General features: G+C 47.6%; 1 protein-coding gene across 1 annotated transcript in view; it reads right to left on the minus strand.

Annotated features, from left to right (window-relative positions):
* The window catches only part of LOC120027660 (supervillin-like), a 57,979-nt gene that overhangs the window by 25,732 nt on the left and 17,042 nt on the right, over positions 1-15,205 (minus strand). Inside the window, exons 6-15 of the mRNA XM_038972654.1 lie at positions 11,530-11,809; positions 10,778-11,379; positions 10,058-10,255; positions 8,128-8,162; positions 7,122-7,186; positions 5,857-5,993; positions 4,056-4,150; positions 3,678-3,874; positions 3,190-3,279; positions 426-1,011 (exon numbers count right to left, since the gene is read on the minus strand). Coding sequence (XP_038828582.1) covers positions 426-1,011; positions 3,190-3,279; positions 3,678-3,874; positions 4,056-4,150; positions 5,857-5,993; positions 7,122-7,186; positions 8,128-8,162; positions 10,058-10,255; positions 10,778-11,379; positions 11,530-11,809 — 2,285 coding nt within the window. The remainder of the gene's footprint in view (positions 1-425; positions 1,012-3,189; positions 3,280-3,677; positions 3,875-4,055; positions 4,151-5,856; positions 5,994-7,121; positions 7,187-8,127; positions 8,163-10,057; positions 10,256-10,777; positions 11,380-11,529; positions 11,810-15,205) is intronic.

Genomic DNA, 15,205 nt, shown 5'->3' on the forward strand with positions numbered 1-15,205 from the left:
ACTGTCAAATAAGGGAAAGCTTGAAGGGAAACCACAGCCAGTGTGTGTGAACATAATTTACAGACAACAGGAAATGTGTTTTTTTTTAACGAGAGATCAAGCCTCTGGTACGTGAAGTGTGGTAGTATTAGCTATGTTGACATATGAGTAGTGTAGATGGATTTACTATACAACAGGAGCATAGAAGTAGGTGCACCAAGACACAGACAGCTAACATGATCTGTCGGATGACCGGAATGGGAAATTAATTCATAAGACTCACACACACACCGATGATCACTCATATGAGGGAGAGAGGAGAGAAAGAATTTCTAAGAATTTGAAGTGGATTTTTAAAAAGTATGAGTGAACAAGAGGCAAAGTGAAAGAAACAGAAAAGACATCCTTCCTACGGTCAGGCTTGTTCCCCTAGAGGCTTATCTTACCAGTGCTGATGACCTTTGACCCAAGTCTATCTGGGTCCTGCAGTTCTTGTGATAACGGTCTTAGATAGCCCCTCTGCTCCTGGTGCAGTCTCTGGTCCTGGCTCTCTGATCTCATCAACGAGCGCTGGGGCTCCACACCCTCACCTCTCCTGGCTACACGCTGCACCTCCTCCCACTCCGTCTCCCCAGACCAGGCCGGAGGCTGGGACAGGGGAGCCTGTCTGACAACTCCCTCTGGAGAGGGCAGCTTCCTCTTCCCTCCTCCCAGACCGTGCTCCTCTTCTTGGGGGAGGACTGTGGTCGTGTCAGCCTGGTGGCTTTGGAGATCCAGAGAGGCCTGGTGGTGGGGGCCGGGCACAGACTTCCAGACGGCACTGAAGGGTTCTGTGATCTGGGTGGGAGGACTGGTGTGGCGGGGGATGGAGCTCTCGTAGTACCCAGGGTTGGGTGCAGCGAGAGCGGCCTCGGCAGGGCTACCCCCGCAATCCCTGGCCAGGTGGATGTCCCCTGCGTGGTCTGTGGAGACCGTGGCCCCAGGTCTGAGAGCTGATGAGGAGAGCTGGTCGACCCTGGCTCCGGCTTGGATCTGTGTGGAGGGAAAAGAGGAGAGGGAGCGAGATAACAGAGAGAGCGAGTGATCAAAGAGCAGGGAGAAAGAGAGGAAAAAAACAAGGTCAGCTGGAGAGGACGAAAGTTCACTCAGCAGAGGCGCTCGTCCGCCCGGTAACAGAGGCAGCAAGGCTACCAGACAGACAATGGATCTCTAGATAATCACGCTGACTAATCAGAGTGACTCATTGCACTTCCTGCCCGTGTGGTTCAAAAGAAGTGCAGTCTGGCTAGCCAATCACAGCCCACATCACAAAGCCATGCCCGACCAGTCATGTCGCCCGCCACCCCACCCCCCTGACAACCACAAAGCACAATGAGTCCAGGGTCATATTCACTGGTAACCAAAAAAAAAGCAGACTGAAACAGGGAGTGACCTAAGAACCACTTGTTTTCATTTTTGGTTGCAAAACCTTTATCTACAGTCTGCACTAATGAACAGAACCCAGATGCAGCCAACATTCTGAAGGGCAGGATGAGTTCAGCCACCCACTCTCGCTCTCTATTCACAGAATCATGCTCCAAGAATAACGCCGAATCAGTATTTTCAAGGACGAGGGGATACTGACGCAATCATCCATTCATTTAACATTGATCCAAAAATGTCACTTCTCAACTGACAAAAATCTGATAAAAATCAACAAAAAAATCTAATGTTACTCAAAGCGAACACCTCAAGATGTTCCCTTTTAAGAATAGTCTCATCTTTGTGGTGACATCATTTCCACATCCTGTTGTGGTCTGAAGATGTCCTACACATGAGTAGTATTATGATTATTCAGTGGACAGCATCAAGTTCAAGGACATTCCTCATCTTCTAAGTCAAAGGACAGATTTCACTAATCACTTTTACGATGGACATAAAAACCGGACATAAAAACCCGTTTCCTCCGAGGTAAATCTGCTCAGATTACAACACTACATTTAAGAGACGAGTTTGTTTTGGAGAGGAAAGTAGTCGGACCTCAAAGCTCTGTCTGAACAAGCTGTAATCGTACCTTGAAACCATTAAAGGAGTGAACAATGATAAAAGGTCCAATGGCAGCCGCTTTTATCGCAATATCAAATCACTACTGAGTACCGTACTGTGATCGTTTCTTTTTCAACATTTTGATTGAAAACAAAGATGGCTTCTTAGCAAGAGATGTTTCTCAAGCAAGTATTTTGCTAGGACTGTCGAATTGGGGAGGGGAAAACTGAAAAACGAGCTGTTACTGGCAGAGGTGTGGAAGTCTTTCTTGATTGGTCTTAGAACTAATTTGCCGCGTGGTGATGATCTTTTCAAACAGCTCTTACACATCATCATTTCCACAATTGAACACTATTATTCCAACCGCATAGTGTGGAGATATATTTAAAACACAGGGAAATCACGTTTTTGACTGCGCTGAACCTTTAAGAGTTACTGTGCTTCAACCCTATAATGTATGGCATACTAACCAGTTCAAGAAATCCATTCATTCGTCTCGCTCTTTCAGCCACAACAACCTTGTTTCTAACACAGTGACTGGTGGGAGATGAACCCTGGCTGACAAATACCTGCATTCAGTCCGTCCCTCCAGTCAGAGAATGAACCAGGGATCAGCCCTTTGTTCTCCTCTCCTCCACCACAGAGGGTTCTTTCATGCCAAAGAGCAGCTCAGTGAAATATTGGGAATACGGTGCCATTTGTGTCTAAGCCATTCCCAGCCTTCGTCCGCACATCACACAACAATGTCTTCGTCGCAGGCCAATGAAGAACTAGCAGCAGAACCCACGCGTGCGTATTGAATCGGGTTTTCTTCAAAAGCTTCTAAGGCATGCAATGCCACTGTACTCCACCTTCATATGAAGCAGCCCCAGATTAATCAGAAGAGGATCCACACTCAAAACATTTCTCTAATGAAGCTGACGTTCTAATTTGGGTCAATGCACCAGTTCTGAGTGCAGTGGTTTCAAGAACCACATGAAACGGCCTCATGATAGACTGAAATGGGACGCTTGCTGCTTGCCCAGATAATGCTATTGCATGTTCTATAATTGTTCAACAAATCGACGGCAAGAAGCACACGGACGATGCTGAAGTGTTGCCAAGAGCCAAGCGTAACACCAGTTGCAGGTAAACGCAGAGACACTGGTGAGCCAAAATGGCCGCAGTGCCACGATAGAGCCTTACTTGTGTAATGTCACTCTGGCCCTGAGGGACTTCTACTGGGCCCTCGTCACACAGCTCCTGTTCATCAAAAGTGTCTGTGTCTGAGGGGTCCTGTTCCAGAGATACATACAGTCTCACACACTTAGGAAAAAGGTGTGCGAGTTCGAGTGAAACATTTCTTTGAAACGATATTAAACAGGTTGCCACAAAAAAACAATGGGTTATGTTGAAAGTGGGATAAGAGGGTTGAATCAACGTTAGAACGAGATAACGAACAGCCATCTAAGGGTTATAGTAAATGATTACAGCAATGATCACATCACACAGATACAGATAGAACCCCTCCTACCCGCACCATTTACTGTAAATAAATACATCTCTGTTCCTACCGGCACCATTTACTGTAAATAAATACATCTCTGTTCCTACCGGCACCATTTACTGTAAATAAATACATCTCTGTTCCTACCGGCACCATTTACTGTAAATAAATACATCTCTGTTCCTACCTGCTCCATGTCTCCCAGGGTTATGGGCTGGGTCTGGTAGCGGGCGTTGGCCCTGCGCCCCCTGGTATCAGGCCTGGTCCGGGTCACCCTGGTAGCAGGCTGGGCCAGCCTGTTGAACAGAGCCATCTTCTCTGCCAGGCTGAGGGTGGACAGATCTGGCTCTGCGTCCCCATGACCCTGCTGGGTTTTTGATTCGTTTTACAATTTAAAAACAATTCAACCACACATGTCGATACAACACATTTAAAATCATTGAGGATAACACAAAAAACACATTTCCATTGTGGTCCTATCATTCATCAATACATACATGGTGCTGGGCCTGGGTTTCCTCGGGGGGAGAGGAGGTGGTCTGGAGGAGCATGGAGGTGGTGTGCTGCCCCTCCCTCTGGACCTCCAGGGCATCCTGGACCCGCCGTGCCTCCCTGGCCTGCTCCTTGGCCGCAGCGCTTCGCTGTGAGGACGCCTGCAGGCTGGGAGGAGGAACACCCACAGAGGAGGAGACGGGGGGGACCGGGGGGGGGGAGAAAAACATGAAGGCAGGCCGGAACATGCAGGCCAGAGAGCCATGCTACACACAGAGACAGGGTGTACAGTCCAGTGCAGAGCCCACAGGGTGGACAAATACACTATCATTTTATTGCCCGGTTGACAAAGCACAATCTCTGTGCTACATCTTTTGAGAGGTTGAAAGAGATCTTGGATACCATGAATTTGACAACAGTGTAAGATCATAAAGGGTTAAGAAAAGAGAAAATTGAGAAATGTTTGCAACAGGTTAAACATGCAGGTTGTTCCCTCAAAATACACAAGGGGGCGCCACACATCCAAAGACTACTCCAGACCTGGTGAGAACAAATTTATAGTAACGATTTCCACAAAACAAAGGTTAATATAACCAAACACAGACTCTGTTTGGACCAACTGCTAGTCCTCTTCCAAACACAACAACAACATTGAAAAACCAACCATGCATTCAACCAATGTAGCTGCTGTTAAATTGTAGCCTAGTCCCAGATCTGTTTGTGCAGTCTGACCATTTGAGTTGGAAAGACTGCACAAAACAGATTTGGGCCCAAGCTAGTGAGATTAGTGCCTGGGCCAGGTCAGGATGACCCCTAATCTCTAAAACCCCATGCACACGCGTGTGCTGACGTGCGTGTACCTGTACGGTGTCACAGTGCAGCTGACTAGTGTGGGGCTCGGTATGCGTGCTAGGGTCGTATCGACAGACACAGTTTGTGACGAGGGAGCCGGGACACTTTACAGTGACGGTACAGACAGGGACAGACAGAGGGGACAGAGAGAGTCACACGGGGACACAGGTGACAACAGGAAGAGAGAGAGCACAGAAGGAGAAGAAAAGATCCAGAAAATTCTTTAAAAGGGCAAGGAAAACATAAAAATAATGGAATTCCTCTGTAAATGAAGATGGTAGACTTCACAATAGGACAGAGTATAGCGAGTATATTGTATAGTGGATATTTTCTATGGATCAGTGGCAAGCCCGGTGACTTGTTAGCCACTTTCTCCATCCTCCCAGTATTAACCAACTGATTGGAACCAGCAGGCAAATCACATATCATGTTCTCAAATCAAAACACTGACTGTGGCAATCGATCAACAAAACGGCTCCGTCCCAAATGGCACCCTATTCCCTACACAGTGCACTACTTTTGTTTTGACCAGGGCCCATATGGCGCTGATCAAAAGTAGTGCACTGTGTCGGGAAAAGGGTGCCATTTGGGACGCATAAAAGGTGGTATATCAAATAGGAGAGTTGGCCAACAGGCTAGGAATGTGAGAACAATATATTGGAACATACAGTATCCCAGAATTAACATAGCACCTGAATCACATTAACTGTGACTCAGAGAGCCAACAGTATCACCTCTCAGAACAGAGGGAGTGACACTTCCTAGAAAAAGGGCTTAGGTTTGAGGTTTTGACGGGTAACCCATAGCTATTGAGTCTGTTTGCTAACATGTTGACATCAAAGGTTGAGGTCACATTTGACATTTTACGGGTTCATGGATTGAGGTTTAAAACAACTAGCCCACACTCCTCTCCATCTCTTCCACCACACAGGCAGCTGAGAGAGAGGGGAGAGAGAAACGGCGGAACGGAAGGATGAGGGAATAAAGAGATGGAGGGAGAGGGAGGTGTACTTGGGACTTACGTGGCAGCAATGACCACCTCCTCAGTGGTGACTGGCTGGGTACGGGAGCGGTCCTGGATGCGTCTCAGTCGCCTCTCGATGGCCGAGTTCCGGGACTGGGGTTTGGGGGCGCCCCCGTCAGTGTTCCTCTCCAACTCCTGCGGAGGCCATGCACGGAGACCAAAGTAATGTGTCATAATTTCAACGCAAAGCTCAAACTATCAGTTAAGGGAACCCAATAGATCAAATATATATATATTCCAACATAATTCCAATACAGACTAAAGAAACATGTTCAGTTAACCAGAGCCTCTGGAGATGCCCAAGTACCTAATCAAAAGAGCGGAAGAATTGGTTGTTGCAAGGTTTGTTTTTGTAAATCTTAAGGAAGGCATTTGCATAGAGAGTGAATGTGGACTTTGTCTTAAAATATGAGGAAAGAGTTAATCATGATGTAGCCCAAGATGTTAGCATGAGACAGATTGAAAAGAAAGCACATGATCACTGTGCTTGACCTAGCCCGAGTGCCTGCAAAGACGGTCTATGTACTGACAAGATACTAACGTCTGCATTCTAACAAATGGAAATCAAGGTGTGCAAAGGCAGAAGGTGTCACCCGCGTCCACTTATATCAGTACATTCTTGCAAGCATTACAAAACGTATATTTGATCAAATAGGCCTCACATAGCAAATTAGCAATTAAATGTTATGTTGACCGAACTCAAAACTCTCATTGACTTCCATACAAAAAATACACACTTCTAAAACTTCACGCTACATTTTTGGGGCGGGTCAGCTCTCTCGCTTCGCCTCTTCCCCTCTTGTGCCAGTGTGCTCTCTTGCCAACTCCTTGTGGAATTGTCATGCCAAGGACAGCAATGGAGTTGGCAAGAGCACAAAGGCTTGACCCGCTCTGCTTGAGCAAACTATGACTTCAGTTAAAAAATATGCTGTCTCTGTGTTATTACTATGACTTGGACAGCTATGCACTTCTTGACAGTATATTCCACATGCAAGTTGGCCAAAAGACGACTCCGTATGGAAAAGTAGACAGTTTCAATGCTTGTGTAGTTGATTAGTAGCATATTTCTCTCCGTCGGTATGTGTCAGGCCTAAATCAAGCTCAGAGTCAGCTGCTCCGCTCACAGCGATGTGTGGAGTAACTGAGTCACAGAGAAGGAACGCTGTGTGTGTGTCTAAAAGCTCATGTCCACGCCTTGCTACCCCGAAGCAACGTAAACACAGGTGAGAGAAAACACCAAAGCAACATTGTGTTCTTTCGTACCCTGAAGAGAGACCGCTTGGCTGCAACACTCAACTTGGCCCTCTCATCCAACTTCTCTTCATCCGCTAGAGAGCGAGAGAGAGAAGAGACGGACAGAGAAACAGACAGAGGGGAGGAACCGAGAGAGAAAGATGAGAGCAAAAATCCAAAGTGTCAAATAGAGCCAGATTCTGAGAATCTTGAAAACCAATTCCCATAATAAAACAGCTTGCTTGAATCATGAACAAAACAGTGACTTTAAATACCAGTCCAATGCCTAAAAATTGAAGTACTGCAGGTCAAAGGTTAATAATCATCACCATCTGTAATGTGTATAAAACAAAGACAAGCTAAACCTGCACTGATGCAAGTGACCGCAGTGTGTTTGGGAGGCAGACCAAGCAGCAGAGACAGACATACAGGTGTGATCTGAGAGGGGTACGGGGGGTGGGGGGGGGGCTACTTCCTAAATGGCACGCTATTCCCTATGTAGTGCGATACTTTTCACCAGAGCCCTAGTCTAAAAGTACTAAACTATATAGGGAATAGGGTACCATTTCAGACACACTGCAGGACAGTATGACATCACCTTGAAAGCATCCCCTTTGACTGACGCCGCACTACACTGCTGACTGACTGAGGGTGGGTATTAAACCGTGTGTGTGTGTGTGTGTGTGTGTGTGTGTGTGTGTGTGTGTGTGTGTGTGTGTGTGTGTTTATAGGAACCAGATGGATGAATAGTACTCTGCTCAGTAAAACCGTAGCCATGTTATGCTACTGTGAACACCAATAATGACTCTATAAAACTAGTTCAAATGCTTTTATTTTCGACTTTATAAAATCAGAAGTGTAATGACGAGCCTTGCGTCATTAAGCGGTTCTCATTAAAGGGAATCTTTCTAAAATGTTTACAGACCTGCGGAACGTAAACATATTAACTTTATTCGATGGCATGCACTTTCACTTTTCAAAGGTAAGCTACAAAAGTCCTTTTATCTTTTCCCAGTGAAGTTCAAAAGGAACTTACCTTCAGTGCTGGGTAGATCTGGGCCCAAACAAGACCTTCAGGAGACAAGGCAAAGAAAAGGAAAAACCAGTACTGAAGCAGTGAAATTCACCAGGACTCACATATTATTAATCCATGATCAAGTGGTAAGAAATCGATGGTAAAGGACTGCTACCGTGAGTACAGCTACCAGAGAAGCAGTGGAGCGATTGAGAGCAGACAGAAAGCAGCAACCACAGGGGTAATGTGATGGGGTAGGTGGTGCTCAGAAAGTACACCGGCTAAGTCCCAAATGGCCCCCTATTCCCTATATAATGCACTACAATAGGCCTCTGGTCAAAAGTTGTGCACCATATAGGGAATAGGGTGCCATTTGAGACGCATGCACAGAAATCAGATTGCAACAGAGAGAGTTGTCCTGTCTAAGGCATTAGACAGCATTACAGAAATAAGTCTGCTGAGAGAGAGAGGACTGCTAGACCTTAAACAGTAAACAAAAGGAGTGATTCATCCGCCCGCGGGTCACATGAAATATCCACTGGCAGGATACTCAGCATGCAGGCGGCAGACCTTTGGGGTAAAAATCTGTTAACCCACTGTTCCCTGGGCGCCGAAGACATGGATGTCGATTAAGGCAGCCCTCCACACCTCTCTGATTCACAGGGGTTAGGTTAAATGCGGAAGACACGTTTCAGTTTAAGTTGTACAACTGACTAGGTATCCCCCTTTCCATTTCTAATCACCCTACCCTCCAACCCGAGCCCTCCGTTCTGCCAGCGCAGGTCTCTTGGCCCTCCCACCCCTACGGGAGGGAAGCTCCAAGCTTTTCTCTGTCCTGGCACCCCAATGGTGGAACCAGCTTCCCCCTGAAGCTAGGACAGCAAAGTCCTTTCCCATATTCCCGAAAAACATCTGAAACTGTACCTCTAACGAGCATCTTAAAATAATCCCCCCACCCCGTAAAAAAAACTGAAAATTAAAATGAACACAAGTCTTTCCTGAACTAACATCGCACTTAACTTTTTTCACCTACTGATATACAAGTAGATAAAGTTGAGGAAAAGTGTACTTATTATGACTGAGATATGTGGTTGTCCCACCTAGCCATCTTAAAATGAATGCACTAAGTCGCACTGGATAAGAGCGTCTGCTAAATCAGGGTTTCCCAAACTCTGTTCTGGTGTCCACCTGGCTGCACGTTTTGGTTTTTGCCCTGGATAAGCCTGTGTGCCTATGTACATGATATGTGAACACAAACATGCTGTAGGCTAGTGTGTGATCCACGGTTGATTTAAGAAAACTCATGGTCTAGGGTTGCAAAGCTACCTGTAATTTACCAAAGTTACCAGAATGTTTAGTAATTTTGGTGATTAACAGAAAATCGAATTATACTTGAATAACAAACATTTTTATTCATATATAGTATACCTTTTTATATCCATAAGTTTGTATTATATAGACTATATAGTTCAAGAAAAACTAGCCTAATTAATGAAAAAAAAACAACGCCATTATTTTTGGCTATTGCCTTTTTATGAAACTGCCACCAGTTTGAATACATGTGTTGAATAACTGTATATATTTTACATGTGATAAGGCCACACAGAGGGCCAGAAATAATTTGACACCTGCGATAACCTGAAGTAAAGTTTCCAGTAATGTACCCTCCCTTTGCAACCCTACTCATGGTCTAAACTAACACTTCCTTATACGACCCTCTCTGTAGTATTTTCCTAAGGAAATAAGGACTATATTCGCCATGCATGAACACACCCACACGGCCTACAGTACATGCGGCCTGAGAGAGAATGCATAGGTTTCTGGATGAGCCTGTGAAGTGTGTTCCTTCACAGCAGACTACTAGCCACTCTCTCTAGTCTTCACCCCTGGGAAGCGAGGACTAATTCTGTTTGCGCCATGCGTTAAAAAAAACACAGTACACACACTGTACCTATCAGACAGCTGTCTCTCAGCCGAGGTGATGGGCTGGGTCCTAAACCTCTCGGAAGTCTTTCTACTCTCTCCAGGGGAGATGTAGAGTCTGGGCCTGCGCCCCCTGTCCCCCCTCCACGGGACATCCGTACTGTCCCGCTGCCCTCTCCAGGGGACCCCCGTACCCCCCGGGTACACCCAATCTACCTCTTCCTCCCTTCGGGGCGCAATGCAGACAGGGAGAAGGGGCGATGATGAAAGGAAAGACAAAAATAGCAAGGTGAGGGAACGAAAGAAAGAGCAAGGAAAGATATGCAGTCATTTAACAGAGGCGAGCTTCCACACAAAATCCCAACCCCTGATTTTTTACATTGGAGGAGCAGTGGAAGCCATTGGCATGCAAAGTTTTGCTTGATTGGCGACTACGTCGTGTTACACACAACACACACCCCATTTTGTCCATCAGCTAGTCCAGGCACTCAGCCCAAGAGAACGCAGCAGTCAACCCCCCCCCCGTGAAACGCTCTACTGCTAGCGTTAGTGATTGGATGAGTGTTTCTACTATGCGTTAGTAGAAGAAACCCTGTTCAGAATAATCACACCGATTATTTCAGTCAGGAGGAGGTTGGTGTTAGCTAGGCAGGGCAGGGCAGCGAGCGAGTTCCTGATAGAAGCCAGCAGCAGCTCCTAGCAGAATGGATTGTAGAACAGCACTGTACTACAGAACAGAACCACCTACAGCTTCGGTTTCCTGACGACTGGGGCAGTAGCAGTCGTAGCACCCTCCAGGTAGGAGTGGCGAAGCTTGGCCACAGATACACGAGCGTCCCTGGTCTCTGGTGGGCTCTGGTCTCCGTTACTGACCCCATCCTCACTGGCCCATTGTTGCAGGACTGCTGCCTCTCTGACCCACCCTGGCCCTGGTTCTTGGGTCTTGGGGATGGAGCCTCTAGGGGCCCCAGTGTCCGACGTGGGGCGCCTGGAGGAGACGGGAGCGTCTGTGGTCATGGCTCCTCCCCTGGTCTGGATGTAAATGGCGTCGTCATTCCACGGTTGTTGGCGCTCCTCTGAGGCTCTGACCTCTGCGGCCAGCAGGCGGGAGACATGTTCCCCTGTAGGTCTGATTGGTTCAGGGTCTGTGTCTGGTTCCTCCAGTCTCATCCTGGTTCTCCCTCCTCCCATGCACCCTCCTCTGGGCCCCTCCGGCTCAGCCTTCCTCCCGTGTCCTACTCCCTGGCCTTCTCGGGCCCTGCTGTAGCCAGCCTGCTCCTCCTCTCCCCTGCTGACCCTCCTGGGGCCGCTGCCACGCGGGTCCTCTGTGCTCTTCTCCCTGCGTCTGATCTCCGATGGCAGCACAGCTTTCCTGCTCTTCAGTAGTCCCTCCGTCCTCACTTCCTGTCTGCCCTCCCTATGGGCGCCCCTCCTCTCCTCATCCACCTCTCCCTCTATCTCCTCTTCCTCCTCCGGCTGAGGCTGTTGGGGCTGCTGTGCCTTTGGACCGGGGCCAGTGTCCATGGACAGATAGCTGGGGTCATCAATCAGCCCAGAACGGGTGAGCTGAGGCTGGGGGTGAGAGTAGGCTGGCTGTGGGCCTGGAGGGTTGGTGGTGGTGTAGGGTGGAGCCTGGGGGTCATGGTGGTGGGCTGTGGGGCAGGTGGTGGCCCGGGGCTGGGGGTGTCTCCTGTACAGGGGGGCCTCAGCGACACGGTGGCCCAGCTCTGGACTCTGTCGTATTCCCTCTTCCCTGACGAGCCTCTCCCTAACTCTGATTCTTCAGGGAGAGACCGAGAGGGTTAACAACTCGCTGCAGTTTGTACTGAAACTCAGAGTGCAGCGAGAAAAGAGAAATAATGGTGAAAGCCCAATACATCCCTTTCCTCAGCCATAAATCATTCCCTTTCCCCTCTACCCCTCCTCCCTCTTATTAAAGTGTGTCTCCATTTATTTATTTATAGAAAACGGTCAAAATGTCATCAGTATCACAGATATCCCCAGAGAAAATACAGTCATATGAATGTACTGTAATACCATCTGACCAGTGAGATACTAATGCAAAATGCATGAAGAACTAAAACAAACAGGGAATCAATTGGCTGCAGAGCACAGTCAGACCACATGCTGAATGGTGGTGGGGGTTGGTTGGTAACATGCTAGGCTAGCTAGCAGCCGTTTCTCAGGTGGTGGCTAATGCAACGCTAACAGTAGCACTCGTATGTGATGGTTGTGGGGTTCTGGGAGTAGTCCCTCCCTCTCCTCTTCCTTCTCTCGTCACCCGTCTCTACTCAAGGTCAGGGAGGACTCTTCCACAACAGTCTTCCACAGCTGAAGTAGGCCTGTGCCTGGATTCACAGAACACTTCATTTCTTATTAACTGCCATTTTGCCCTTACCTATAGACTTAAGAAGAAAGTTAAGCAAAGTTGCTATTGCTTGTATTAGATTGTGTTTTGTGAATCTGGTGGGCAACAGGGCCTAGCACTGGCTGTGGAAGGTTAGCTCACTGCGTCTGCTTTTCTCCTCATCTTTGAACGACATTCCTTTATGACTAAATCCAGAAGTCCTCGCTAGAGGTTCAGCTGTTCTTCATTCTGTTAGGCTCACAATTCTAGACTGATATCTGATGTACTGCAGAGAATCAGACAATACGTGACTTTACTGGCATCACCCTCACTTGTGGCTTTTTTTGAAAGCAGTCTATTTACAACCCATTTGGGATTTGTGGCTGATAATAGGTTGATCTGGTCAGAAATGGATCGTATATCCTACCATAATAACAAAGCCCTGTCAATTCCACAAATAAGGATTGACATACACTCAGAATCTCTTTTGGACTGCTGTCGTACCCACAAGAGTACTACTGATCTGAGCCCAGTTTAGGGTTGCAAAATGGGCCGGTTTTCCAGGAATCCTGGTTGGAAGATAACTTGAGTTTACAAGGGAATAAGCAAGAAATCAGAGAACCCTCAAACCAAAAGTTAACAGTAATTTTGCAACCCTAGCCAAGATCTAAGGAGATTTAGAGTAAATGTTTTGGGGTGAAATTGGAGCCAACTCAGCAATAATAATAATTGCAGCTCTAATTTCAAGTTCCTCTGACTGTGTGTAGGCCTGAGGGATATATAGACTGTACAAGATCTATTTGCTGAGTCAAGGCTGGGAAAGGATTGGGGGATGAGCCGCGACTAAAGGGTTTTCTCTCACGGTCCGACTCCCAGCATCATCCTTCATCCTCCCTTCTCCCTGAGACAGTCTGGCCTAGTCAGTAGAGAAACAAGAGGGAGACTCCTGCAATAGAGCACTTACTGTAAGTAACGCGACAACTCTATAAGGCATTGAGATAGAAACGGCTTTAGAGTCACTGGACAACACGAACAGGGGCGGGGAGGAGGGGGGGTAATTTGGTCAGTGAAATGAAAACACAGCAACACACCCATTAATGTTGATGAGGAATGAGGTCTGATGTGACGGTGGCATAACGGGCTCGGTTAAAAGATGGGAATGTGGAGGGAAGGGAGGGAGGGGTGGAGGGAAGGGAGGGTCAAACACCCTGTACCTGGAGGGCCAGTTGATAAGGGATTGGGTGTTGCCTTCTGAATCGGTCTGGAGGAACCAATTGCTGGTTAGTTTCACCTCCGGGCTGCACCAATGGGATGGGAGACGCAGTGAGTCAGCGACACTGGGGGCGGCATCCAAAATGGCGCCCTATTCCTTATGTAGGGAATAGGGTGTAATTTCGAACGCACCCTGGGTGAGTGAGTGGCTAGGCCGCCCCGAGCATTTCACTTGTAGCACAAACACAACTGACTTCACATTTAGCATGAACAGGAAACATCCATCCATCTGCCTTGTACTTCAGTGGATATCCCATTCTACTGGGAGCTCAGTTATCATTCTGGTATTTGGAGAGATGTCAAACTATGAAACAATAACTCCTATCCGGGAATGTTCATCGAAATGAACAATGAAGAGACATCAAATGGGGCTTGGGAAAATGATAGGACACAAAGACATGACGCACACAGCAGCATGTATCGCAATGCACAGTACCACACGTCTATGGAAACTTTGACCTGTAGTAGATAGTTTGTGTACCGATATGTAGGCTACGTCTTTTTTAAAGTGATGTACTTCTGTCCTTGAAATGTTCTGGTCTATTAAATGTTCTGTATAATGTCATGTTTCATGTGGACCCCAGGAAGAGTAGCTGCTGCTTCAGCAACAGCTAATGGGGGTCCTAATAAAATACCAAATAGTAGACATTCAACTGATGTATTGTGTACAATGTGCAGCAGTAGTCCTGCGGGTGAAAACAGCTCGTTGATGAGAGGTCGAAGGACAACGGCAAGATTCGGGCAAGCTAACAGGAGGGCCACAAACAGGCAAATAACGGCACATTGCAACAGTGGTGTGCCGAACACCATTTCGGAACGCATAACTCGTCGATCCTTGTCACAGATGTGATATTACAGCAGACGACCACACCGGGTTCCACTCCTATCAGCTAAAAACAAGAAGTAGCGGCTCCAGTGGGCATGCGATCACCAACACTGGACAACTGAGGAGTGGAAAAATGTTGCTTGGTCTGACAAACCCCGGTTCTTGCGTCATGCTGATGGCAGTGTCCGGATTTGGCGTAAGCAGAATGAGCCAAATGGACCCAACCTGCCTGGTGTCAACGGTACAGGCTGGTGTACTAATGTGGGGAATGTTTTCCTGGCACACGTTAGGTCCCTTGATACCAATTGAGCAACGACTGAACAACACAAAACTGGCCACTGAGTGCATGTCCTTCATCTGTCCTACCAGACATCCAGAGCCATGCCCTCACCCAGCAGAGGGCAACAGCATGTGACTCAGAGGGTTTTCTAAGAGAGCGAGCGAGAGCACGAGCGCTTGAACGAGAGAGAGAGAGCGAGCGAGCGAGAGCTGCTCCGTGTCTTAAACTCTAAACTCTTTCTCCAGGTGGGCGGCGTGGCCTTGCTGGCTTTCATCTGTGTCTCTGTATGTGCTCATAGTTCTGACCGAGGAGTCACGGCGCGCCCCGTAACCCAACACCCATCCTGATGGCTAACGCAACACAGCCGCTGCCAAGTTTTGAAACCGGAGAGAGAGAGGGCGGAGAGAGAGATAGAGGTGCCTTGTGGGATGTGGAATGGGAGCATGTGTCT

Source organism: Salvelinus namaycush, chromosome 33 (genome assembly GCF_016432855.1).
Source record: "Salvelinus namaycush isolate Seneca chromosome 33, SaNama_1.0, whole genome shotgun sequence".
In the NCBI taxonomy this organism is placed as follows: Eukaryota; Metazoa; Chordata; class Actinopteri; order Salmoniformes; family Salmonidae; genus Salvelinus; species Salvelinus namaycush.